Here is a 26359-nt window from a genome sequence, read left to right on the forward strand (position 1 = left end):
TTGTCTTTCGATTCCAGATGCCCAAACTACTGAGAATGCACCAACTACTGAAACTGCTGAGAATGCACCAACGGCTAAAACTCAAACAACTCAACCACCAAGGAATGAAGTGGAGAGTCAAGCAACACCGCTACCAACACCAGAAAAACCATCTCAACAGTTTAGGATGAAATTACAGATTAGGAGGAGGCCATGATAGCAGCTACAAACGTCTTAATTATTTTTTGGAATTTCTTATGTATAATTCATTATTGATGTACTGCATTTTGACTTTCCTTAAACTTCGTTCAATCTCACTTTTGCCAAACATTGATGTAGTGCATTTTGATGATGAATTAACGTTATGAATTTAACTTCTTCCAGACTTAGATCAATTTAATTTTTCCCAAGCTTAGATCAATATCACTTACTTCAATGCTCAGATTAAGATGTCATTTTGAACATGTTGGGACTAATATCAACATAATCAAACTAATTCATTTCTTCATTTAACAATAGTACAAAATAGATTGGACTTTAAAAGATTACACACAATAATAATACGAATAATACAATAACAATACAAGTGAACTCTATCACTAATTGCAGCCTCTTCTCAGCAACCTTCAATGACTTCTCCACATCATTAATCTACCTCATTTGTGTCATGATGATGACATCCTTTTCATCAACACCACCATTTGAAAAAGTTGCAGCCCACATTATTGGAACCACCACTTTGTAAATCAATAAACCAAAAATTAAAACCAATTTATTATTAACACAAAAATAAAAACAGATTGTACCCAAAATTTTCTACCAATATTCTTTGGAGTTCTTGTCATCCTCAAAGCTGTCATCTCGGGGTTAATTCATTTCTCGTTGAACCCCCAACAATGCACGAAGATTGGGACCGTAACATACCTATATAATGGGATTGTAGGGATTGTAGGAAGAAGAAGATTGCAGCAACACCAATTGGGAGTGGAGGAACAAGATTGCCAAAACTCACCAACTGCCCAAACATTCCTTACCAAAACCCTAGCTCACTTATTTATCCCCAAATATCTAATTACCACACTTGTACAATACAACACACCCTAATACAAACCGTGCCACATGTACAATGTTCCGTTAATGATTTAAACGGCGTTACAGAAAAGAACCAAATAAAACACGAATTGCGAAAATGAGGACCATTTTAAACATTCTGTCAAAATGAGGATCATCCGCAACAAATACTACAAAAATGAGGACCAAAAATGTATTTAAGCCTAAAATTTAATATGATTAAATTAAAAGAATTACTTTCATCAATTTTAAAAATTTGAAGATGAAAATATATTAAAATTTAGAAAAAACACGAATATCAACTTTGCTCTAGAATTCACAAGTAAAAACATATTAATGAGGAAACTAAAAACATATTTATGTTGATGTTGTAATTTATTATCGTGGCCAGTGACTTTGTTTTGGAATAAAAAAGAGCTGAATCTTAACTAATAACTAATTGTAATATAGCTGATTACAATAATTTACACGATGCCATAATAATCATGGCACATGTATTGTAACACATTGCCAGTTATACGGTGTTAAAGAGGGGTATTACTAAAATACCCTTCCTTTAGCGAAGGTCTTAGTTTGGGAAAAGGAGAAAAGATGGGGAAAATAGTAATTTGAAGTCGGTCCAATTGTTGGCGATCATGATCAAAACACCGGACTCCATGGCTTCGCCTCGTACGAATTTGGAGCTCCAACTCAGCGTCGGGCAACTCAAATCCTCCTAATTCCAACTTCTCTTCGATTCCTTCAATCGCCAATTCCACTCTCTCCTCGTTGCCACATTCAAGGTCTTCAAATTTGAATTTCGCTCTATTTTTTTTTTCTTCTTTTCAATTCTCCTGATTCAACTTCTAGGGTTTTCCTTTTATGCAATTCGTAATGCTTTTACTGCAAAACTAAGGTAGTTCGTTGTTCTCCTTTTGTCGTTTTCCTTTGATTCAACCCTAGGGCTTCGTCTTCTTGCTTGAAAATATAATTGAAATTAAAATCGTGCTTTCGACCGAATTTAGATGGAGGGAACAGGGGAGAACTACAGAAGGGGTATCTACTTGAAAGGACTTGCTCCAGCATAGGCAACGCGAGTTATCTTGTTGGTTCATGCATATTTTTTTTTTCTGTTGTTTTTATTTTGAAATAGTATACCACTGGGGATATTAATTGACCAAAATTGCCTTTTTTATTGCATTGTGTTTTTATCATATATTCAGAAGTAAAGACTACATGATAAATTTTAATGCGCCGTCATTGCTTATAGATAGGTAGTATATTGAACAGGGGAAGTATACTTAAGAGCGAGAGAAGATGCGCAGGAGTATAGGAAGGACAGATTGTAAACTAAAGTGTTTGTCTGATGTTTGCTTCTGCTTGGCACATTCGGAGGGTGGGACTTGAAACTGTTTTATTCGGAAACTATGTCGATTATTTGTAAAGATTGACATTCTGTTTTGTCTCGTGAGTGGGATGAAAACAGTCTAATTAATGGCTTAGATTGGTGTTTGAAGTCTAGTCAGCATAAATTGTTCTGGCTAGTGGTTTACGTGTGTAGGGTATTGTTGACAAATATTCATAGCATTTATTGTAACATTATAGATTTCACCATGAAGCCAATTAAACATTTATTTCCATGAAGTTAAATATGTTTTTATATGGTTACGTTGCTTGGTAAAGTACGTGCAGTCTGACTTGCATATTTTGAACTTGCTAGTATGTTCTGTGGTCAGAATCAATGTTGACTGTTGTGGAGTTGGAAAAATTCTTATTCATGCTCATATGGATCATTTTACCCCACTATTGAATGGGAGTGTCTGTTAACAACTTAGGGTTTGTTTGGAAATCCACTATAACTCAGTTGAACGGAAGTAGTTTCCCACTTTCTGATACGTAAACTGAGAAAGAGATAGTGTGTGGGATCCGTGTTCAGGTCAACTGAACCGAAATACAAACGTACACTTCATGGTAATATTCCTTTGTTCAGTAATTTGCAGCATCAAAAGACACCTGACTGTACAAACCTTTTTTACACAATTTTTTTAACCCTAAGTCCCACTTCAACCGTTACTTTGATTGTTAAATTTATTTAGAAGGAGATTCAAGTGCTGCGAGGACTTGCTGTGGTGGTGTATGTATATTACTAAAATAAAGTGAGATTTTATTTTTGAGATTTATGGTATAAAATAAAGTGATTCTATACTATAGTTTTTTAAGTAATTTTTTTTCCTGGAGTAATTATTTCTCCTAAAGAAACCACTAAAATGACTTATTTTGTTTATATTTCCTTTTCAAAAGCATATAAATATTGTATTTTAAAATATTTTTCTTTAATTACCAACAAACAGGCCTTCTATTTTGTTTTTATTTGTTGAAATGATATACTGTATGGAGAAATGATTAATTAGTGATATAAGGATGAGGACCTAGTCTTATACAGAGTAGATTCTGTCAAATATATGATGCAATTTAATCCTCTTTTTATGAGATTTGTCCAGTAGATTGGAGTTTTAGATACGAATAGCAATGATTTTCCGAGAGTATCCCTTTTGAGTAGCTTTTTATTAGAATGCTGGCACTGGTATTTGTTTTTCTGTATATCAATTTTTTACATTTAAGTTGATTGTTTATATCATATGTGGAAATTATTTGAATGTGCATCATTTATTTTGTCTTTTTTACTGTTGAATCCTGAGAGATCTGTAATGAGAATATGATACAATCTTAACCATTTAGATAAGCTTTGTACATTTTGCAAACTTTTACCTATGAATTCATTTTACTTTTTTTTTTTTGTCATACGTGTTTGTGTTGCTCTTGAGTATGAGTACTTATTTGCTATCCCAAATCATACCTATGATGAGTTGGGGTTTACATAAATGTCCCATATCTTTGCCAAAGAAGAATTTAACTTTTCTGTGATTATTTTGTCTTTTCAGGTGCTTTGGCCAGTTGTTCTTTTGTTATTTAGATTTGCCCTTTATGTGCCATAGTACCGCATCTTTGTCATGCACCATTCTCTGTTCTCTATTTTTAACTCAAAGGATGTATGGGAACTAGGGCAATGGCATCTGGCAAGTTTGATCCACCTTCTAGTAGCCCAGATAGACCATTGTACCCTGGGCAACGTGGATCCCACATAGCTGCTTCATTAGATAGATCAGGTAGCTTTCGGGAAAGCATGGAAAATCCAGCTCTGTCTTCTCTTCCTAACATTTTAAGAAGCAGTTCTCCAGCAACACGTGGGGAAGTAGAAAACTTCTTCAATTATGTGCATTTTGATCCAAAGTTCTTAACACTAGATCATAAGTCTAATCGTCAAGTGGAATATAAGCGACATGTCAATGCTGCTCTTGGAATTTCACCCGATGAATCTCCATCTAGTTCTTCAAAAGGCAAGCTACTGCCATCGCCAGTACCAGAAGACATGAAACGGCTCAAGGATATTTTGGTAGCAAACGCAATGAGGGCAAGGTAGTTCTTTGTTTTGTTACTTGCATTGTAGTTGGATGTGTGTAATTAAGTTCATAACATTTCATTATATGCTGTATTCAACAGGGATCGTTTGAAAATGTTTAGCGAGGCTTTATCAGTATTTCATGAAGTTTTCCCAACTATAACATTAAAGAAAAGATCTCGAGCTGAAAGTTTCTCTAATGACCGTTCTAATGCCATGTCAAGTGATCGCCCAGTCTTGGGGTCAAGCATGGGTAAGGGTGGTGTTCAAGGTCATCCTGTGACAGGTGGTTTTGAACTTGAGCAGCAAAAGTCAGAAGAACGAACCAAAAATGTTGTTCCAAACAAGCGTACTCGAACTTCTATGGTTGATGTTAGGGTATGTGTCTTAGGTGATTTCCCCATGCTTGTTTGCAAGTGTTAACATGCTCAACATCACTCTTCTTTAATTTTTCCTATAATTGCATATTCATTTTCATACTGTTTGGAAATTTAAAATAAATACTGTAGTCACATACAATGTTATATATGTACCGGTTGTATATTTTTTATTTTGTAACATTTGTTTCTAACTTTGATTTACTTTGAAACCGCTTTAGTTTAAATGTGCCTGCTAGAACATTTCTCCAGTGACATTTTTGTGGATATAAATTTATGTCTGGAATTATGTTATTTTAAATAAATTATATATATATATATATATATATATATATATTTGTATACATTATGTGTTCTTCCTGAAGTTTGTAAGTAGGTTTCCAACAGCTTTATGTTTGCTTATGCTTTCTCATTTTTTTCTGTGAAAGGAGTGAAATATAGTATATTCTACGTTTCAGTTTTTAGGTTTTTGTGAGGGAAAACTGTAGGCTCAGATTTGAATATTTGTTCTTTCTTTTATATAGAGTAACCTGGCATGCAATAAAACCTTTTGAGCAAGACTAACATGTCTTGATAAATTTCAGATGGATGTGCGGACTAATTCTCTTGTCAGGCCATCAGGCACAGTTGACAGAGACAAGGAAAAGTCACGGATTACCAGCAATGGTGCAGTTCAGAGTGAAGAACGAATCTTACCTATTGTTGGTGATGGTTGGGAAAAGACAAAAATGAAGAAGAAGCGTTCCTGCATCAAACTAGATGGTTCTCCAAGTACAACATTAACTAAACCTGTTAACACCTTCCAGGAAACTAAACAGGGAATGCAACAAAGACTTGTTACTGATTCCCGGTCAAAATTGAGTAATGATTCTCATTCTTTCAGGTACGAATGTGTTACATATTTTTATTTTTGTTACATATAATGAAAACCTCCTTTAAAAAAGAGTGAAAATATGAAAAATAAATGTTATATCTCAAGAGAGAATCCATATAAAACAATGATGTTGAATGTCGAGGCAAAAGACTTTCTTGAAATTTTAATCATTCTATTTCCTCTTTAACCAACTACCTGATAACTGTATAAATTGCTCAGTTTCATGAATTCTGGCCTCCTGTTTCCTGCTATATGCTTTAAATGGAGATTGAAAATAAATTATAGACAATAACTGTATTGGAGTCCTCTCCGAGTATTAATAGTGAAATGACTTTTGTGTAAGAAAGAGAATACAGTTGTGAGGGATTTTACTGATTTAAGGACCATGACTTTGAAATCTCTGATGGATGATAACATGTATGATATAACAGCTTATATTTATATTTATTTATTTCTCTAAGCAGTTCTAACTGATTATAGTGCTCTAACCTAGCTTATAAATATAATAATTTCACTATTTTCTTACAGGCCAGGAGTTTCCAACGGAACTGTTGGGGCTGGAAAATCAGATGGTATCTCTCAACAAGCTGGGTTGGGCATACGAGCCTCTACCCCCAGAAACAACCAAGATAACAATTCCCCTGTCAATGATAGGCGAGGTCGCCCTGTTGGTTCAGACAAGGAAAGGGTGAATTTCAGAGCTGTAAACAAGTAATCACAAGCCGTGGATCCTATATCTTCTTTATATGCTTTTTTGCTTTTAGGAATAATAATTGTCCTTTACAATTTTGTTGTATGTTGCTTTCTCATTGTCTCCTTATTTTCATCTTGTTTGTGTGGTTGTTCAATTGATTATAGTTCAAATGTCTCTTCGTCTGTGTGATATTTTTCATGTAATTGATGATTTATTCAGTATTTATGTTATGGATGCCCAGGGCAACTGCACGTGATGAGTTTAATTCGGCCAGTCCTACTGCTAGTGCAAAAATGAATACCGCTATTCGGGCTCCACGGTCTGGTTCTGGAGTTGCCCCCAAGTTGTCACCAGTTGTTCATAGAGCAGCTGTTCCTAATGATTGGGAACTCTCTCACTGTGCTACGAAGCCACCTGCTGCTGCTAACAATCGTAAGCGTGTGGCTTCCGCACGGTCATCTTCCCCACCTGTTGTACCCTGGCAGAGGCCACAAAAGAGCTCTCGCACTGCCAGAAGAACAAATTTCATGTCTATTGTTTCAAATAATGATGAAGCTCCAGCTTTGGATACTGCATCTGATGTGGCTGGTAATGATCTGGGGTTAGGATTTTCCAGACGCATGGCTGGCAGTTCTACCCAGCAAATTAAATTAAAAGCTGATCCTTCATCTTCAGCTGCCTTATCTGAAAGTGAAGAGTCAGGGGTGGCTGACACTAAACCAAAAGAAAAGGGTAGGAAGCCGGAAGAGATAGATCATAAATCTGGACAAAACATTCAAAAGGTGTCTAACTTGGTATTACCGACAAGAAAGAATAAGCTTGTTTCTGAAGAACATGGAGATGGTGTTAGGAGGCAAGGGAGGACTGCACGCAGTCTTACTGCCACAAGGTCACTAATGCCAATGACATCAGAGAAGCTTGGGAATATGGGAACTGCAAAGCAGCTTAGAAGCGCGAGACTATCTGATAAGAATGAAAGGTTCCATCCTTCTATCTAAGAACTTTGTTTAAGTTGTTTGACAATTTGTTTGGGCAGATGGATTAAAGTCCATGACTTGATGAAATCCTTGCAGCAAGGCAGGTCGTCCACCATCCAGGAAACTTTCTGATCGCAAGGCCTATGCACGTCAAAAGCCTACTATTAATGCAGCCACAGATTTTTTTGGTACTAGTTCATTCTTCTAGAAGAGATTAATGAACTAAATTTTTAACTGCAGTACAAGTATATTGTTATTCACTTTTGGTTTATTTGGGTTAGTTGGGTCAGAAGATGGACATGAAGAGCTGCTGGCTGCTGTAAAGGGTCTTATCAACTCTGGTATGAATCTCACTGAATACTTTTTATATATTTGAAGCCTAAAAATTTCTCCCTGATGGAGTTCTTTTGTATTTTCTTGTTACTGCAGCTCATACTTTTTCCAGCCCCTTCTGGAGGCAGATGGAACCTTTCTTCAGTTTGATAACTGAGGAGGATATTGCTTACTGGAAGCAAAAGGTAATCTTTACCTTCTCAACGGTTACTAATGACAATTTTTTTTGTGAAATTAAGTAGTCAACTACTAGTGACACCTCTTTTGTTGTTACTCCCACTTGAAAAACTCTATACTTTGGTCCTTGCATGAAATCAACTGCATGTTGATCAGTTCTTATTGTTCCGTGATGCTGCATCGGTGTCAGATTTGGTTCCTATACTTCTCAGTCGACAATGTTTTCCGCCTTTGTTCTTACATGCAGAAATTTTACTCTTCCTTAGTTGATTTTGTCTTCAAATGAAAAGAAAAAAGTATTATATTTTAGCCTGTACACTAGACACATTTAATAGCATTTTTAACAAAATGATCAACATTCAAAATTTTGCAGACATCACTATTGTTGATAAATTGATGTTAGATTTGGTTCCTGTTCATGGCAGTTGGCAATGTTTCTGTTTTAGTTCTTCATGAAGAAAATTTTACAATTCCTTTGTTCATTTTGGTCTTGTATAAAAACAACTATATTTTGGTCCTTAAAGTAGACACATTTCGTGAATTTTTTAATATAGTGATCAATATGTTAAGTTTATTCATGTACGGATAAAAAATATATATTGAGAGTGAACGGACCAAGTTTTTTAATTTGAACATTTTCTTCTGAGTTGGATTTGTTGTAATGCTGACTCTTTTAGTTTATAATTTCAGAAAAGAGTACATTTCAGCAATGTATTTTTATTCAGCAATAGTATTTATTAATCAGGACACCATAGCTATTGTTGAATACTTGCAGGTTTATTTATTTTGTTAGATCTTTTTATTAGTTCTATTATATGCAATGATGCCTATAGAATACATCAGTATTATTACTAAGAAATATCAAATGTCAACCAGATGAAACATGCAATGTTTCCTTTTGGTATAGATATTTATGTGGTGTCATAGGTATGATCTAGAAGATGAAATACAGCGCAGTCATTTACTGTTATAGTTTAATGTGACATTGACACTGATCAGTTCTGTATGCATCGAATTCATCTTAAAACCGATTGACAATAAGTGAAGTTGTCCGATAAATACTTAAAGCCGCACTTCAAGAATTAAGGCAGATAATGAAGTCCGACATTGTGATCTTCATAAGATAAACTTCATTTTAGAACCAATTGACATTAAGTCAAGTTACTCAACAGATATTAATTTGCATTCTCAGAATTGAGGCACACGATTTCGGACTTCGCAACAATAACTATATTAGCTGGCCGCACTTACTGTTTTGTTTAGGTTAAGCTTGTTGTAGTTGGCTGATTAGGCTCATATCTGAGAACCCGGGAGGAGGTTGTTTTTAATTTTTCTGCATATATAAAATGTTATTTAAATAAATATTTTCATAAAAACTTAAGAAAAAAGAAAAAAGGTAGAACGCATTGAGCTTTTCCATAAGCTAAAATATCAACTTATACATCTTAGCTCTTGGATAAGATAAGAGCTTCCATAAAAGTTAATTTGAAAAAAGATTATTTAAAGCAAAAAAAGAAATTAATTTGAAAATTTGACATGCCTAGAATAGGAATAGATTATTTAAACATTTATTGATACTTTACTTTCCTTCAGGTAAATCTTGAATCAAGCATGCCGATGCCAACTCCCATTCCTTCAAATATTGATGGCTGTGAAACCATTGTTAATGGATATGGGTTGACGGCCTGTGAAAGAGATTCTGGATCTGATCCTCAATGGAATGCTGGAGTTATTTCAGAACAGTTGCTACTATCTAAGGGAGATCATAATACGATTCCTCTGTGTCATAGGCTTATAGCTGCTTTAATCTCAGAGGAGGAGTGTAGTGGTGGAAGTGAACAATTCAAGTTTGATACTTTCAATCCTGAATTCGACCCTGATGGGCAATCAGAATCGAGTGGTTTGGATTACCACTCGGGAACAAATTTTCGATTTGCTTGTCATAGTGCTTCTAATGGTTATAGGATTATAGACAAGCCAGAACATGATGTGACTGATAGTGATATCATTGGTATTCCTCCAACTGGGTTGAATTCAAGCTTTGGTAAATCTGTAAATGGTTTTCTCCACGATAGAGCATCAATGTCTAGCTTCATCAGTTCAGAGATGCAATATGATAGTTTGGATATAAATGATAAGATTCTCTTGGAGCTTAAAAGCATTGGAATTGCCCTGGTACCTGAGGTGAGTCTAAATGCCTAATCCATAAGATTTAGACTATTTTGTTCTTTGACTTTTTGCAACCAGTTGATATACTTCAAGAAGTTTTGGCCTTTGCTGTTGAATCTTTAATATGGTACTCTGGTACTGATTTTAATTTTGTTTTTCAAGCCTGATATGTTGCAAACAGATGACGAGGGAATATTGGAGGATATTACTAAGTTGGAGGAGCTTTACCAAGGGCAGGTACTGATTGATGCATAAGCCAAGTTGTACTTTTTTATTTGTCCTAATCCTTTTCCCCATAACTATTTGTTATGTTGTGATATGTCGCAACATTTTATTTTATATATTATATAAGTATATAGATCAGTTATAGAGATGGAAACCTTCAATTTGTAGATTATATTCAACATTTGACGCTCTTCATTTTTTAATCAATGTAATTCATTTTGATTTCTATTTTCTTGTATTGCACAGATTTCAAAGAAGAAAAGCTTGCTAGATGGATTGTTCAGAGCTGCCTCAGTGGATAAAGAACTTCAAGAAAAGTAATTGCCGTGCTACTTATAGCCTAAATTATTTGCTCATTCTAACTTATTTTGCCTTCATTCTTCTGACTGGAAATATAAACTTCTGTTTGGCAGGGATTTTGAACAACGTGCTCTAGATAAACTTGTTGTGATGGCTTATGAGAAGTACATGGTAATCTGCTTAACATTCAATACTATTTGTGTTTATAATGTGCTTTTAATTTTTGAATGCAAATTCTCCATGCTATTTTAGTTATGCTCCTGTTGAAAAATGTAGTCTCAAGAAATCCTTGGCCTATTATTTTGACTGAGACGTGGTGTATTTCGCCTATTCTTGGTCTTTGGTCTTTACCAGTAAGACCAAAAGTCATGCTTTACCGAAAGGCCTTATTATCTTGTTTGAAATAATTAAATTGTTTTAGAAGAAAATATTTAGCCTTTCATTTACTTGTAGAGTCAAATGTCAGTAAAACAGGGTCCGTGCACTGGGCTCCAACGAGTCAGTCATGGAGGTTAAGGAGGATAAGATATCGTGTAATTACTTGCAAGAAAAGAACTCTGCAACTAAAACCCTTACCCTTAATGTTTTGCAAAACTTGCGCTTAAAATGCTTTGCTGTTACTATTTTATAATTAGGTAACGTGGGTGAGTAAATTGACAAATGGTTGATTTACAGGCTAGTTGGGGCCCTAGTCCGTCTGGTGGGAAAAATACGAGCAACAAAATGGCCAAGCAAGCTGCATTGGGATTTGTCAAACGAACATTGGAGCGATGCCATCAATTTGAAGAAACTGGCAAGAGCTGCTTCAGTGACCCTTTATTCAAGGATATGTTCCTTGCTGAATCTTCGAAACCTCATGTTTCTTCCCTTTCCGTTGAAGCAAGAACAGGTAGGTGTTTGTCAAACGAACATTGCAGCAATGCCATGAATTGCATTAAATGCTTTGATCTGATCTACCCAGTCTTTCTTCTAACTCAACTGTGTTCAGCACACTATTTTAACTTTTAGAATTTAATAACTTTGGGACTTCATTTAACATCTTAGTCTAATATGCTATGTCAACTCATCTTGTTTATCTTTTTGCACATCTTGACAAACTAAATTTTTATGTTTTACTTTCTGCAGCTTCTATGGGTTCACAACAGAGTCCATCGCAGTTTAGTCAGAATATGGATAATCATGACCTCCATTCATCAGATATGCTTCCTGCTTTAAATCATTCATCTGAGCAAACTAGTGGGAAGGACGATCTCTGGTCAAACAGAGTGAAGAAGAGGGAATTGTCCCTTGATGATGTTGGTGGTGCTCCTGGTCTTTCTAGTGCTCCAGGCGTTGGAAGTTCTGTAACAAGCAGTGCAAAAGGAAAGAGAAGTGAGAGAGATAGAGATGGAAAGGGGCACAGCCGGGAGGTACAATCCAGAAATGGAACCACGAAAGTTGGTAGGCCAGCATCATCCAGTGCTAAGGGTGATAGAAAATCCAAAACAAAGCCTAAGCAGAAAGCAACTCAGAATTCAGTTTCTGTGAATGGCCTCCTTGGGAAGTTATCAGAACAACCAAAACCAGCATTATCTTCTACTCCAAAGTCTAATGAAATGCCTACAACTAGCAATACAAAGGAAAAGGATGAGTTTGGCTTGGGTGGATTGGATGATCACGAGCCTATTGATTTGTCCAACCTGCAACTACCTGGAATGGATGTACTCGGTGTTGGTGATGACCAAGGTCAGGATCTTGGTTCATGGTTGAATATTGATGATGATGGATTACAAGATCATGATGACTTTATGGGCGGCCTTGAAATTCCAATGGACGATCTCTCGGACTTGAATATGATAGTTTGAAGCTGCCTTTTTTGTATAGTCCTGTTTAGTATACCAATAACAAAAGCAAACAGTACGTTCAAGAAATGACTAGTTACATAGGATGGTCTTATGGCTAATCCCGTCCACAATTAGGTTATATAGATTCTTTGGTAGACTATGCCCTCCAAGTTGTTTTTGAGTGACCCTTCCAGCTGTTTCGGATTTTGCTCGTGTTAAAGTTCATGACTTCCACTGTAAAGATCTTTTTGTTCTAAGGTACAAGTTAGCATTCCTGGTAATTATATCTTAGCCAACACTTCCTGGTTGTAGCTCTTACAAATCAGAGAACAAGACCTCTTGTACATACATTTAATATTTCTAATAAAATCAGCTTTTCATTTGCTGAAATTACTCCTGGCTGGCCACTCTCATGGTCTCCCTTCTCTCTCCGCCTTTCTTTGGTTTTCTTTTGGCATTTTGCTTTTGCAGATACATATTCAATGTGATGTACGAGTGGTCTGCAGCTGTAGCTTCATCCAGGTATTGTCCACATTATTGTACGAGATATTCTTGGAAAAACTGATACTGATGCTTATGTGATCAGCCGATTGTTGTCAGCGTTGCACCAGATAATCCAGTTGCTGTGTTACGTTGGATATATGTGGCAGATTCTGGGAATATCATCGCTTATTCTCTCGTCTCCAATTAAGGTTTGAAAGTGAATAGGGACTAAACATTTTTTCTGATATTATAGTAGCCCGTTCTAGTTGATTTTGACTTCTGAGATTCTGTAGATGGATGAATTACAACCTTTGTAGATTGAAGGGAGATCTTCTGGAGTATTTGTAATGTTCTTCACAGGATTCACCGTTGTAACAAATTAACCAATATGCTACGGAATTTTCTTCCCTGATGAAATTGGACTGCAGTTCCTCGTATGCTGGGAGGTAAGCTTTGAATCCTTGCTGGCCCTCCTAACTTAACAGCTTCCTATTTAAGTTTTGGTTAGTATATTGTTGAAGAGACTATGCTATGTCATTGTAGTAAAATTGTAGTGGGACATCAAACGCGCTAGTAATTTGGTTACCATCCATTGATTTGTAGCATGTGTCACACATGGACTATCTTCTTCCTTAAGCCTGACTTTCTCTATGTAATTATATATTATATGTTGCTGAAGCCAGGGTTTTCCTTCATGCCAATTTTGAATTGTGTTTTGAATGCGCAGTTTTAATTAACCCCATAACAAGTCAACAATTTAGTTTTTAATTCTTACATGTCTGTCTGCTTCAAAATTAGGAAATACTGCTACAAAAAAAATTGTTGTTAGGTTACATTCAACGGAAAAGCTTAGTGAGAGTAAAATTCCGTCGAACAAGCTTCGTAAATCGGGATTATTAATGTAGAACAGACATAAACATTGTGGTTGTGAAGTTCGCTTCAATCCTCTACGGATACCAGCATATATCCGTAGATTAGCTTTCAGATTATTATGTTGAACAGTGTATTCCTATGAATCCTATTGGTCTTCATGGATGTAAAAAAGTAGCTTGAAATTACAAATACTGATTATAGATTAGATAATTAAAAGATAACATTATTGTTCAAAATATATATTACGAAATATATATATCTACTAATGATTTAATAAACCCTTTTTGCCAAAAAACAAATTCTTAATATTTTTGTGATACAGTAGTATTATTTTACTAAAATGTTTTTATTAATACTTTAAAAATGATTTACATATGAAGGAGCATTTCATTTGGAATTAAAATGAAAAATAACAGGAGAGTAGGTTATACAAAGAAACAGAGGTGGAAGAAAAAATAGATTAGACATCTTTTGTTATATAATCACGGGAAATAAATTGTGTATTATTTTATCGATATGAATATGATACTGGTATTAACACTAACAATAATATAATTGAAGAAATGCATTCAACGGACTTTTTATATAGTTGTAATAAGTATGAATAAAGGAATATCCAGACTGTCAATTTATCATAATATTTTGTTATCTGGAGAAGTAATTTATGATAATACAATGTCTTACTCTTTTTTGTCCTATTATAATAGTGGCGTATTAGAATAATTTGTTATTTGTTTTCTTAATTTAGAATTAGTCCTTTTCGTTTTGTAATTAAGAAATGTCTCTTTTGTAGTATTTTTAATTATATATTATTGGTGTGAACTTTTTATGAATTTGATGGTAAACTTTATTTTCCTTTTTAAGCTTAAAATACGTATGGAAGAAGACAAAGGCATACATTGAGAAAGAGAGAGAGAGAGAGAGAGAGAGAGAGAGAGAGAGAGAGAGAGAGAGAGAGAGAGAAATGAAAATGATATGGTCGGTTGGTCAGCAGCGAAGATGGAGAACACGTGGAGACAAAGGGAAGGTGTTGTGTTGTCTCTCTGTCATGCTTTTCTTTCTTTCCAATATAATAATACAAAGAGAAAGAGTGAGAATCTCTCATTTCTTCATCTCTTCTCATCTTTTCTCATCTCTTCTCATCTCATGCTATGCCAATTGCTCATGTTGTACGCGTCAACTCCCTCCTCTTAACTATTTCTTTCCACTTCACTTCATGCATTCCCCCCTCTCCATTATTAGTCAAATTATTTTTACTTTTTTATTCAATCTTTTCTATACGTAAACATCTTACTTATCACGCCTCACACACTTCTTCTACTCTCTTTTGTTTTTCCCATTTTTTATTAAAAATATATTATGAAATTACAACAATTTTTTTATATAAATATTGTTAACATTATTTATTAACATGATGTTGTTTGGTTGTTCTTTATAATTCACTTATGTTAGCATTTTAGTCTTTAATGTTTACCTCACCTCCTTAATTAGGAGATGAATAATAAAGATCTTAAATATTATCAAACATTAAAATATGTAGAAGAAAGTATACTATTGTCCAGTACTAAAGATGGTTTAACTTTAATCTAATTTTTTCTCCAATGCAATTGATACCAACTAATGACGTCAAAAACATAATTCAACTTCAATCTAATCTTGTCTTCAATACAGTTGATACCACCAACTTTAGGTTTAAATCATATCATATATAAAGTGCAACTGCGTTTTTGTTTCTTATAAAATATGCTTGGAACTTCTTATCTCATATTTTGGAAGAATTACCATTTATTTATTTATTTATTTTATTTTGAATATACCTTTTAGTGATTTATAATTTTTGTAATCAAGACTTTTAATAGTTCTACAATTCAACATGCCTCTTTAGACAATGAAATTATTAATAATAATTATTTAGTTACTAACATTGTCAATATTCATTTCATAACAATTATTAAGGAAAAATGAATATATTGATGAAAAATAAATAAATAAGAACTTACTTATAAAAGTGGTAGTACCTATATGTTTTCAACAATGTAATTGACAATTTTATTATGGTTTAAAAAATTGAGTTGTGATTTAAACAATATTTGTTCTTGTTCATAATTAGCTTATTTAATTAATATAATTAAAAAAAAACAGGGCTTGATTTATTGGGATTAAAAAATAAATACTTTTTATAGTTGATACCAATTTCAGGACTAAATCAAATGTTGAGAGCAACCATGATGTGAATTTTGTTATCTGATTTTACTTTATTTTGACTTTAAATTCACTAGGATTGTATTTATAATTTTTATTTAATTGTAATTTGAAATATGATGACATATTTTAGAAAAAAGAAACAAAATAAGTTATCATTTATTTTTATTCTGAGTGATTTATAATCAACACTTCCAAAAAATAGTAAAAGAGTTACATAAAATTAAAATAATAAGAGAAAATGGTTTGGTGTTATTATGTTAGAAGTGGTTTCGTACATGTACATCTAGCTTTGAAGTTGGGTTCTCGATTGTGACGCCCACGTGGCTTCCTCGTACTGGCCCTCTTCTTTCCGTGCGAATTAAAATAGGAAAAATAATGTTGTGGTTGGTTCAACGTTTCATCTTTTATGATTAACCTTAACATTAACATAACATAGTATAAAAAGACAGCACATTCAGAAAAGATAGTAAAGTCCATAATGGATGAGAGAGAGAGTGAGATTAGAATGACTTCCACGTCTTAATCTTCTATTGGTCGATTCAACAAATAAAAAAGGTTCCTTTCCTTGGGAAACGATGTAACAAAACTCAACCCTAATTTTATATTATTTTTTACCAAAAAGAAAGTGCTATGTGTCCATCCTGCAGGGGAGGAAACGGAAAGCCTGCTAATAATACATTTACTTTTTGTTTCTGCATTTTCTTTTTGTTTCTAAAGAAAATTATAAAATTAAATAAAAAAAGAAAACATAGTCATCTGTTGCGTAATAATTTATTTTTCAAAAGCTGAAACTCCTCTCTCTCTCCCTCTCTCTCTCTCTCTCTCTCTCTCTCTCTCCGTTTTATTTGTCAGAAATGAAACCCATGAATCAATTACTGTGTTACTACTGCATATAGTGTGTTAAGGTTTCTGTGCCTTCTTCCTTCTCTCACTTTTCGTCACTGTTTGTGAAGGTAAATAACTCAGGACTCAGGTTACTGAATTAATGTTATGTCCTTTTTGTTATTTGTAGAAATTGATTGCACTGAGTGGCCCTTTAGTTTGAGCATAGATGGTGAAGGCACGGAGTGGGTATGAGTTGACATGACCAAAGTTATTTGGCTTTGGGTTGATATGATTATTCGTTTTGAGGGGTGGGTGGTGAAGGCTTCTTGTAGTTGACACATGAAAGGAACAGAAGAGGTGAAACCAGGGAAAGGAAATTTCAGTGGCCGGGGTGACTTGCCTCAGATCTAGGACACTTCTATTATTTCTTTGCTATTTTTTCGCTTTCAGTGACCCCATTTCCCTTGTCTCCCTTTGCTGGAGTGAGACAAGGCATTGACGTTGTCAATTATTTGCTGCTGGTTTCTTAAACAATCTCTTGTCTGGTTTTCCAGGGTTCATACAGAGGAAGGAATAGAAGTTTTTGGGTCATCAATTGTATCATCCTCCTGGATTATAAAATCTAAAACAGGTGAATTCAGAAAGGATCTTGTGGATTTTTTATTTTTTATTTTTTGTAGATTTTGATGCCCTAAGAGAATAATAAAAGCTTAGGATTGAATTTTGTTACGCTGTATTATTTGACTGATTTCTTAAGAGGTTGGTTCTGAACCTCGTAAATTTCTTGGGGTAGGAGCGTTATTGGTGTTTTGATGCCGATTGGAATTATATAATAGAAAGGAGGCTTGAGGGAAAAGGGTGGAAAAAGTGGTTAAAGGGATAGCAACTTATTGGATACTGAAGGATAAGAAGACTATTGCTACAAGGCAAAGTAAATGGAGGAAATATCTTCGAGTGTTGCAGTACCTTTTACACTTGGTGTTGGGAATTTGATTCAAAAAGAGTCTGCAGTGACAACTCACATGGAGATAACTGGGCTGAAGATTATGGCAAATACAGCAGCGGCTGCTTTGATGTTAAATCCTGCAGTGGAGTGTTGTCAGTCATATTCTGTTGGAAGTGAAAGCCATGCAGATGTAACTCTGCAGCACCAGATCATGGTATCTGCGGAGGTAAAGGAGAATCAAGTTGGGGATGCCCTTGTCTCAGAAATGGTTATTGAATGTGAGAGTAATTGGGTTTTGAATGAAACCCATCATAAGGCTAGAAAGGAAGATGAACTAATGTTAGCTGTGGATTTTCACTGTCTTCATAGTTCAAGCTCTCAGTCTGTGGCTAATGGCCAAAGTGATCCTTGTAGGGAGGAAGCTGTGCCGTTGAAGACTAGTTATTCTGAAATAGAATCACCAATCACCATGAATGTTGATGATGTTCATGGCAAGTCTGGAGTAAACTCAGTGGAGAACACAGTTTCTGTTGCAATGGATATTACTAGTGAGGATCAAAGTGGATCAGATGAGTCCGATCCTAAATCATCTGCTGTGCTTCTTGACCAGTTGCCTGAGGAGAATAAAGCATGGAGAACAAGCAACAAAAATGCCTTGGAATTGAATAGTGGCCCTCTGTGGGGTTATTCATCAATTTGTGGAATGAGGCAGGAGATGGAAGATGTTATTTCTGTCCAGCCTCAACTTTTTCAAGTTCCTTCACAGATGCTGATGAAAGACCACGTAAATGAGAACGAAAAACAGTCACTAGCCCACTTTTTCGCCGTCTACGATGGACATGGGGGCCTTCAGGTATGCCTTAAAAACACTGTCAAATTATACGAATTGTAAGTTGAAATTAATGTTTGACTGATGAGGTGTTGTTTTGATAGGTTGCTAACTACTGCCAGGAACGTCTTCATTCAGTACTGATTGAGGAGATAGAGGCTGCGCAATCAAGTTTGGCTGAAACAAATGGGAGAGATGATTGGCAGGATCATTGGAAGAAAGCATTCACCAATTGTTTTCAGAGAGTAGATGATGAGGTTGGAGGAACTGATGCAAGTAATAATGGAAACAACAGCGGTGGATCTGAGTCCATTATTGAACCTGTTGCTGCTGAGACTGCTGGTTCCACTGCAGTTGTGGCTATTTTAAGTCAAACCCTCATAATAGTTGCAAATTGTGGAGATTCAAGAACTGTCTTGTACCGTGGAAAAGAGGCCATGCCACTGTCTTCTGACCACAAAGTAAGGCATTTCATTCTAGTTTCATAGTATTTTTGGTGAATTTATAATAGAAGCTGAAGTTGCCGGATAGAGATAACTTACGTTCCTGTTTTGCAGCCAAATAGAGAGGACGAGAGGGCAAGGATAGAAGCTGCAGGAGGAAGAGTCATACATTGGAAAGGATATCGAGTTCTTGGTGTCTTGGCAATGTCAAGGTCCATAGGTATGTATCTTCTCTACAACATCATTGGTTTTCTTGCAACTTTATATAATGCTGTTTTCATGTAAGGAGAGGTCAAATGGTTCATCCACTATATTTTCTAGATATTATTTATCATGAGTTTGTCTGAAGTTGAATGCGATGACAAACACTGTTTTATTCATGCCATTGATGTGTTAGTTTTAACTTTTGCAAATTTCGAAGTAACTTGTTTTTGCAGCAACTGTTTTTTTATTGGTAGTCTCTTTTTTCTTATTAATTGTCAGTTTTTTGATAAAAATTTGTCTATTTTTATATATTATTTTACAAATTTTAAAGGTTTTTTTTTTCAACTATACTCTTAATTTAATCAATATGAAGAGAAAAGTATTAGTTATGATAGCATAAAGAGAAAGCCAAAAGGAATAATAGGTAATGCACATAAATTTGCATTAAAAATAGAAAATTATTTCCTTGATTTCGGTGAAAAAACTTTAAAGGGAGAAATTATCTGAAGCAATCATTGTCAATTATCACTATCAACTTTTACATCACACGTAACTCGGATTTTCAAATTACGTTGAGAGTTGAAAGTCAGATAAAATTGATTGGAAATACGATGAATTGAACCATGTAATAATTTTTCGTGTCCGAAGACATTAAAATGTTAATATTTGGAACAGAAAGTGGGTTTAGTAAGCATCTTTCAACGTGATTTCAGTGTTCAACTATTTTGCAGCATAAATTTGTTGTAGACTAATTTTTGTTGGTACTGAACAACAGGTGATAGATACCTTAAGCCATGGATAATTCCAGAACCTGAAGTGAATATTGTGCGTAGAGAGAAAAACGACGAGTGTCTTATTCTAGCAAGTGATGGTTTGTGGGATGTAATGACAAATGAAGAAGCGTGCGAGGTTGCTAGGAAGAGAATCCTTCTTTGGCACAAAAAGTTTGGTGAAAACGGAGCAACAGGACATGGCGAAGGAGCTGATCCTGCAGCTCAATCTGCTGCAGAGTATCTAACAAAGCTTGCCATCCACAGGGGAAGCCAAGATAACATCTCTGTAATTGTGATAGACTTAAAGGCTCAAAGAAGAATTAAGCGAAAGCCTTAAAGTGATGTGTTTCACTTCTGGAACATCTTCATTTTAAGCTATTTATTTATTGTATTTTAGAGTCATTGGCACATTTTAGCCCCTCAGTTTTTCACCAGGGCTAAGTTATATATGCTAAGATTCGCACTGTACAATGGTACATTCTGCTTGGATGAGATATCACTGAGTCTCTGTGGGAGCTTCCAAGCATAACAGTTCTTTTTTTCTTTCAAAAATTTATGAATCAACATTTTGTGTTAGTTAGTCAATTGATCAGAAAATAGTTTATCACATACGCACCTTGGAGCACTCGTAAATTTGATTGTTAGTAATTTGCACGCAATAAACACTCGAACACCAATCAGGCAATTTGACAAGACTAAACCAAATACAAAGTCTCAAATATAGCTTGAGAAACTGTTCAGCTAGCGTGACTCAGATTTGAGGTTCATTTGGGACTGCCTGACAAAGCTTTCATCTCATACAAGTTTGTACATCAGATCACATTATCAGCAACTCAGGCAAATCCCAGTGATACATTCTGTTGCAATCATAAAATTTTAAACATTTTGCTGCAATTTCTTGACCCTTGCATCTGAGTTTCTCAACAAATTCTTGAACTCAATCACTCAACAACTAAGTACAGAATAATCTTTGACGTAACTCTAGGAGCTGGTTCTTCAACTCATCTGCAATCGCTCCTCATATTTGCAAGCAGTGCTCTACAACAGAAAAAGAAAAACTTCCGTTACAAACAACTTCCACTGTCTAGAAATGCTAAACATCCACAAATATTAGTGTCTGAAACTTGAAATTGCATTAAAGCACATCCTACCATCGTAATTTAGGAAACAACATCTGAATTTAAAGAATCATAAGCAACCTAGGACAAGCTTTCGTAACAAATGATCTTGTCAACTTTAAAAAAATGAGCTTCAAAGCATTGCCATAGAAAACAAGTTCCTCTATACAGTCCAAGATAAATTAATATATTATCATTTAAGAACACCTGATAGTTTCGTAAATAAAGAACAAAAGAATAACCTTTTACTTCAATTTATAAATGATAATACAGTACAAGATTGGAACATACAAACCTTTATAAGGTAGCAAGAGGAGATCCTGCATTGGAGAAGTAAGATGAAAGATTCACCTCCGAGTCATCATACAAGCTGACAAAAGGATGTCCCTGAAGTTTCAATCAGATATATAACATTAGAAAGCCAATATTCTACATGGAATGTGTACATAAGCAAGATTTACACATACCATTAATTCCTGAGCTGACAGTCGATTCTTTGGGTCTTTCTGTAGACTAAACATCGTGAAGATTGAAAAAGGAAGATCAGCAGACAAATAAAAGTCACATAGTAAAATAGAATTTAATTAACACAATGTTGATAGGTATGACAAGTGCATTACATTTCTGCAGAATGAAAGCTCCTCAAGCATCCACATAAAAGGCACATAGTAAAATAGAATTTCTGGCGAAAAAAGCCAACAGAATAATGATGGAAATGCTAACTTTTATATGTTTAAAAACGTCTGTTCAATGAAATTAAGAAAGATACCCCAAAAAAATTTAATTAAAATAATGGTTGATAGGTGTGGCAAGTGCATTACATTTCAGAAAAATGAAAACCCCTCAAACATCCACACTTACGTCAGGATGACATTTAAGAAACTGCTACAGTTACGTACGTTAGCTTTGTCTGTGTGTGGTTGTGTTTCATTTTCTTATGATGGATTAAGATTCTTGTCTGCACACAACTAGTATCATACGTTAAAACTTACCATGCTGAGATAAATGCGCAGAATTCTGGAGAAAATTGTCCAGACGGAGGAATAGGAGGAGGTTTATCAACAATGGTTTCAATAAGCTCGAAAATGCTTTCCCAACTTTCACTTTGATCGTCTGGGGTATATGGAAACCTTCCCAAAGCACACTCAAGCAATATTAGTCCCAAACTCCATATATCACTTTTGTAGTTGTAGCCTCGCTGGCTTCCATTGATTCTCTCCGGCTGTAAAATTGGGAGTGAATGTTATATTCTAGGAAACACTAGCATATTGTGGTGGTAAATTAATAAATATACTTGCATCTATTACTCACAGACATATAGTTGTAAGTTCCAATGAAGGTATTTGCTTGACCAGATGTACTTTCCATAATTGAACTCACACCAAAGTCAGTAATCTTTACTTCTCCTATATGATTTATTAACAAATTAGAAGGCTTCAAGTCTCTGTGGATAATATGCTTTTCATGGTGAAGGTAAACTAAACCCTTCAGCACCTACATCATTAAAAGAGAAAGAGATGAGATCTTGTTTGGGATGCATTGAATCGAATTATGGGTACAACACTGAAGGTAAATTCCTTACTTCTTACCTGCTTACAGATGGCAGCAAGAAAAGGCTCTGGAATTGTTTTAACTTTCCTCAGTAGATCAGCTAAGGAACCCCCATCCATGTACTCTAAGATGATTGATATGACACCGTTTTCATAAAATGACTGATAGCAGATGACAACATAAGGACACTGTGCCTGTTGATTAATTTTCAACTCTTGTGCAATCTGCCTTCTCATAGACTCCTCAATATTCATTTGAATTACCTGCATTGTGAATAATGCATACATAAGTGATAAATATTAAGCTTGTTTATATAAACAAAAAGAAAGTTATTTGTTTGTTGGTATCAAAATAAAATAGAAATACAGAGTAAAAATGTTGTATAACTATCCGATTGCACAAGAAAAGACTGATAGGGTATTAGAGAAGGGGATTTAGTTAGTTAGTCCTGACTAACTAGATACAAATAGGGAAGGAGATACGATAGCAGGATTCAGGAATAAGTTGTCATTTGTAAATAGAGCAATAGCTCTTTATGAACTGGAAAACCTTTGGAGGGAACCTATTAAAGAAAAAATTTCTTTCCTTTCCCATTCCTATTCTTGGTTTGTATCGTGCTATGACATAACAAGGAAAGCACCAGCAACAAAATTGGCAGTAAACTAAATTTCTATTTGAATGAAAACAAACTACTAATAATGAAATTAAATCATTAAGCACTAATTGAAAGAAAGAACATTACAGATAATGTGCTTTTGAGTGACACTGAAATTGCATACAGAAAACAAGTTTTCAAAATCCTTGCTCAAAGAAATGGATGTAAAGGAGAGGGGAAGGGCATTACCAAAAAGTATTCAAATAAGATAACAGACTACCCAAATTCAAAGCATCGTATGCATCATGCAGCAAGTGTACCTTCAATGCAAAAAACTGACTAGTCCATTTGTGTTGCACCAATTGGACTACCCCTCCATTTCCCTTTCCAACAACTTTGATAACATCTACATCTGCCAAAGTTAACTGGTCGTCTGTAGGCTTGATCGGAGGTGGCTGAAAACATATCACAAATTTTAGAACCGTTTACAATAAATTATCAGAAATTCAACCAGCACGTGTGTGTACAGTGTATTTAGACCGGGCACAAAATGCAGGAAGTTCAACATTCAAGCCTCCCACGTGCTGCTCTTTTTATACCATAAACCACTGGTTGGAATGCACAGCTATAGTATAGATATGTGGAGTTTAACAGGAATAAATTTAAACATGGTCACCTATAAAAAGCATGCCCTTGTTTAACGTTGCCATGTATAATGTATCTACTATTAACTCATTTTTGTTTTCTATAAACTGTTTGCAATACAATATATTCAGATTGATGTTTTTCTATCATGATTGACAATGTAATACATAAGAAATTGCTGAAAGAATTGGTATAAAAAGGAAGAAGAGGACCAAACATTAACTCAGAATGCCAACAATTTTGTGCAACAAACTTCGTTTTACAAAGAAATGAATTTAAAGAATCGATTTGTTCAGTGGCTCGTGAATTGGAAGACTTGTGCTGAAGTCAGTTTCATTAGATAAACGTGCAACTTGTTCTCCATTTGATTAAAGACACTACACAAATAAGATAAGAAATGTATATCATCGTTAACAAATCTTGTTCACTTTGAAAACAGTAGCAAAGGATAGCCCCATCACCGCCATTATCACCGCCACCAACCCACCAACATATACAAGAAAATAAAGGCCAGGGAAAACAGCAAATAATCCACTTCGCAATTTTTTTACTCATTTCAAAACATACAATACTTCACTTGGGTTTGAAACCTGCGAACAATGAATCCACAGAAAAATCAGGAATCCCTTATTAGTAGGCATTTCATCAGATCCAAAAGATCAAATTCAAGAAAAGAAGCAATTGAGCAAGAGGAGTGCATATATACTGAAACAAATAAATAAACAGTCTGCAAAAAGATACATTCTTTAAGAAACAATTGAGAAATCGGATGGACATTTACTGAAACAAACAAATAAACAATCTGCAAACGCAAGAATGCACAAAAAGATATATTCTTTAAGACAAGATGGACATTTGCTGAAACAAACAAATAAACAATCTGGAAGGGCAAGAATGCACAGAAAGATGCTTTCTTTAGTAAAAGAAAAAGGTAAGAGAAACATGTTACAGCTTCGACATCACTCTGAGAGACAATTCGAACTCCATCCCTGTTGACAAGCAGATCCCCATCCTTAAAAGTCCCACTTTCAGTCCTGCAACACCCCCACATGCCATCAATTCCATTTGGTCAAAACCCAAGCATAATTACCCAATCACATTCACAATCACGCACAGAGCAGAAGGAAAGAGAGAGAGACTCACAGGAACTTGGCAAAATTGGATTGATCAGAAACAGGAACCGAGAGTTTGAGACCAGGTCCCAAGTTTCCTTTCTTCATGATTCTTGGACTCTGATGGGGTTCACTTCACAAAGTCTGACACAGAGTCTCACTAGGTTTTCAAAGAAAAGAAATTTTTTCTATTTAGACTCTCTCTCTCTCTTCCCGTCTCAATGAGTGTGTGTATATAAAATCAAGACATAGTACACAGTATATATATACTATTTGTGGCAGTATTTTAAAAGTTAAAAATACACTGAAAATTCTAAATTTTGTGATTGGCTGACAAAGAGAGCAGTCACCATTGACGAACTGAGAATTGAAGAAAGAAGCGATTTTGAAGATGAACTGCTGTTGACTTTTCCCACTTTGTGCCTTATTTAATCTGGTCCCACACTTTTCTTTTCCTCAAAACAATTACCAATATTTTTTTTATGGGTTTTTGTTACCCAAATCGAAAACATTCTTTCACTAGAAGTTTAAAAAAAATTATGATATATATTTAACTTTTTGTTCAGTGTTTTTAGTACCTGGCTGACCCTTTTCTCTTCTATAAATTCTAACCATTTTTCATGCAAAAGTTAAAGACTAAACTTATTTTAGTAAAAGTTTGAGGGAATTTTTTAGGGCTTATTTATAATGATACAAAAATATTAACTATGAAGTTCTCTCTTTTAGTTTTATATATCGAAACATATCTACTTGCAGATACAGAATTTCATTTCAATTTAAAATAATATTGGGAGAGTTGGGGTGTGTGTCTTGTTATTTGTAAGAAAATCATTTTTAATAGAATAACTATATTTATGCCTTTTATGTGTTTGCTTAATCTACTCATTTTGAAAATAAACAGACTTCTAACCTTTTTTAGAAAAAGCTTGTATATATTTATCTTAAATCAGAATGTTTAATAAACATGGATATCAAACTAATAATTATGTGTTTAGTAAATCTTTTCAATATTCTTTGTCACATATACGTCCATTAAAAAATATACAAACTCATTATTCAAATTATTAATTTGTTGAGTTGTATATGAAAGTGCAAATATGCTTATAAAATTGTGGAGGATTTAACACTCTTTGTCAGATGGTGGATAATTCTTTCTGACCTCAAGTTTGTTTTCAAGTGTATATTAAGATAATACTATTAAAAATAATATATATATTATTAATCAATTAAAATATATGTCTAGTATAACTTTTTAAATGACTGTTACAAATATTAACAATTTTATTACATACAATGATATTAAATGATGGTTTAGTTAA

At 34.6% G+C, this 26359-nt stretch overlaps 3 protein-coding genes across 4 annotated transcripts; 2 read left to right on the forward strand and 1 right to left on the reverse strand.

Moving 5' to 3' along the window:
* The first annotated feature begins 1617 nt into the window (after positions 1 to 1617).
* On the forward strand, positions 1618 to 12828 carry LOC114176927. Its single transcript, XM_028062130.1, has 15 exons — positions 1618 to 1832; positions 3972 to 4506; positions 4591 to 4867; positions 5451 to 5749; positions 6269 to 6451; positions 6676 to 7413; positions 7508 to 7599; positions 7693 to 7752; positions 7841 to 7929; positions 9515 to 10105; positions 10253 to 10327; positions 10562 to 10632; positions 10729 to 10786; positions 11291 to 11504; positions 11741 to 12828. Exons 2-15 carry the CDS (start codon positions 4082 to 4084, stop codon positions 12457 to 12459), a joined length of 3891 nt encoding a protein of 1296 aa, XP_027917931.1. The 5' UTR covers positions 1618 to 1832; positions 3972 to 4081; the 3' UTR covers positions 12460 to 12828.
* A 3926-nt stretch (positions 12829 to 16754) lies between these two features.
* LOC114178307 (protein phosphatase 2C 50-like) lies at positions 16755 to 20611 on the forward strand. Of its 2 annotated transcripts, XM_028064137.1 has the most exons (7): positions 16762 to 16904; positions 17012 to 17215; positions 17379 to 17455; positions 17618 to 18623; positions 18704 to 19060; positions 19157 to 19262; positions 20022 to 20611. In XM_028064137.1, the coding sequence occupies exons 4-7, from the start codon at positions 17760 to 17762 to the stop codon at positions 20354 to 20356; spliced, it is 1662 nt and encodes a 553-aa protein (XP_027919938.1). In that variant the 5' UTR covers positions 16762 to 16904; positions 17012 to 17215; positions 17379 to 17455; positions 17618 to 17759; the 3' UTR covers positions 20357 to 20611. The 2 variants fall into 2 exon arrangements, with proteins under 2 accessions (XP_027919937.1, XP_027919938.1); XM_028064136.1 differs by lacking the exon at positions 17012 to 17215 and having other exon boundaries at positions 16755 to 16952.
* A 68-nt stretch (positions 20612 to 20679) lies between these two features.
* Positions 20680 to 25394, reverse strand: LOC114178308 (mitogen-activated protein kinase kinase 2). The gene is made up of 9 exons (XM_028064138.1): positions 25072 to 25394; positions 24878 to 24962; positions 23604 to 23738; positions 22727 to 22951; positions 22449 to 22631; positions 22130 to 22359; positions 21605 to 21650; positions 21433 to 21524; positions 20680 to 21057 (listed from the first exon to the last, which is right to left on the reverse strand). Exons 1-8 carry the CDS (start codon positions 25146 to 25148, stop codon positions 21435 to 21437), a joined length of 1071 nt encoding a protein of 356 aa, XP_027919939.1. The 5' UTR covers positions 25149 to 25394; the 3' UTR covers positions 20680 to 21057; positions 21433 to 21434.
* Between the last annotated feature and the right edge of the window lie 965 nt (positions 25395 to 26359).

Source organism: Vigna unguiculata, chromosome 3 (genome assembly GCF_004118075.2).
Source record: "Vigna unguiculata cultivar IT97K-499-35 chromosome 3, ASM411807v1, whole genome shotgun sequence".
NCBI lineage: Eukaryota > Viridiplantae > Streptophyta > Magnoliopsida > Fabales > Fabaceae > Vigna > Vigna unguiculata.

What these genes read in the sequence shown, in the direction of transcription:
- LOC114178308 (XM_028064138.1), bottom strand. Translation starts at nt 25,148, where the DNA reads ATGAAGAAAGGAAACTTGGGACCTGGTCTCAAACTCTCGGTTCCTGTT. An exon ending in TCCAATTTTGCCAAGTTCCT is followed by an intron (nt 24,963 to 25,071) that starts GTGAGTCTCTCT and finishes GGGGTGTTGCAG; the next exon opens with GACTGAAAGTGGGACTTTTA. An exon ending in TGTCAGCTCAGGAATTAATG is followed by an intron (nt 21,525 to 21,604) that starts GTATGTGTAAAT and finishes TTGAAACTTCAG; the next exon opens with GGACATCCTTTTGTCAGCTT.
- LOC114176927 (XM_028062130.1), top strand. Translation starts at nt 4,082, where the DNA reads ATGGGAACTAGGGCAATGGCATCTGGCAAGTTTGATCCACCTTCTAGT. An exon ending in AGGAGCTTTACCAAGGGCAG is followed by an intron (nt 10,328 to 10,561) that starts GTACTGATTGAT and finishes TGTATTGCACAG; the next exon opens with ATTTCAAAGAAGAAAAGCTT. An exon ending in GATAAAGAACTTCAAGAAAA is followed by an intron (nt 10,633 to 10,728) that starts GTAATTGCCGTG and finishes TCTGTTTGGCAG; the next exon opens with GGATTTTGAACAACGTGCTC.
- LOC114178307 (XM_028064136.1), top strand. Translation starts at nt 17,760, where the DNA reads ATGGAGGAAATATCTTCGAGTGTTGCAGTACCTTTTACACTTGGTGTT. An exon ending in CACTGTCTTCTGACCACAAA is followed by an intron (nt 19,061 to 19,156) that starts GTAAGGCATTTC and finishes CCTGTTTTGCAG; the next exon opens with CCAAATAGAGAGGACGAGAG. An exon ending in GGCAATGTCAAGGTCCATAG is followed by an intron (nt 19,263 to 20,021) that starts GTATGTATCTTC and finishes ACTGAACAACAG; the next exon opens with GTGATAGATACCTTAAGCCA.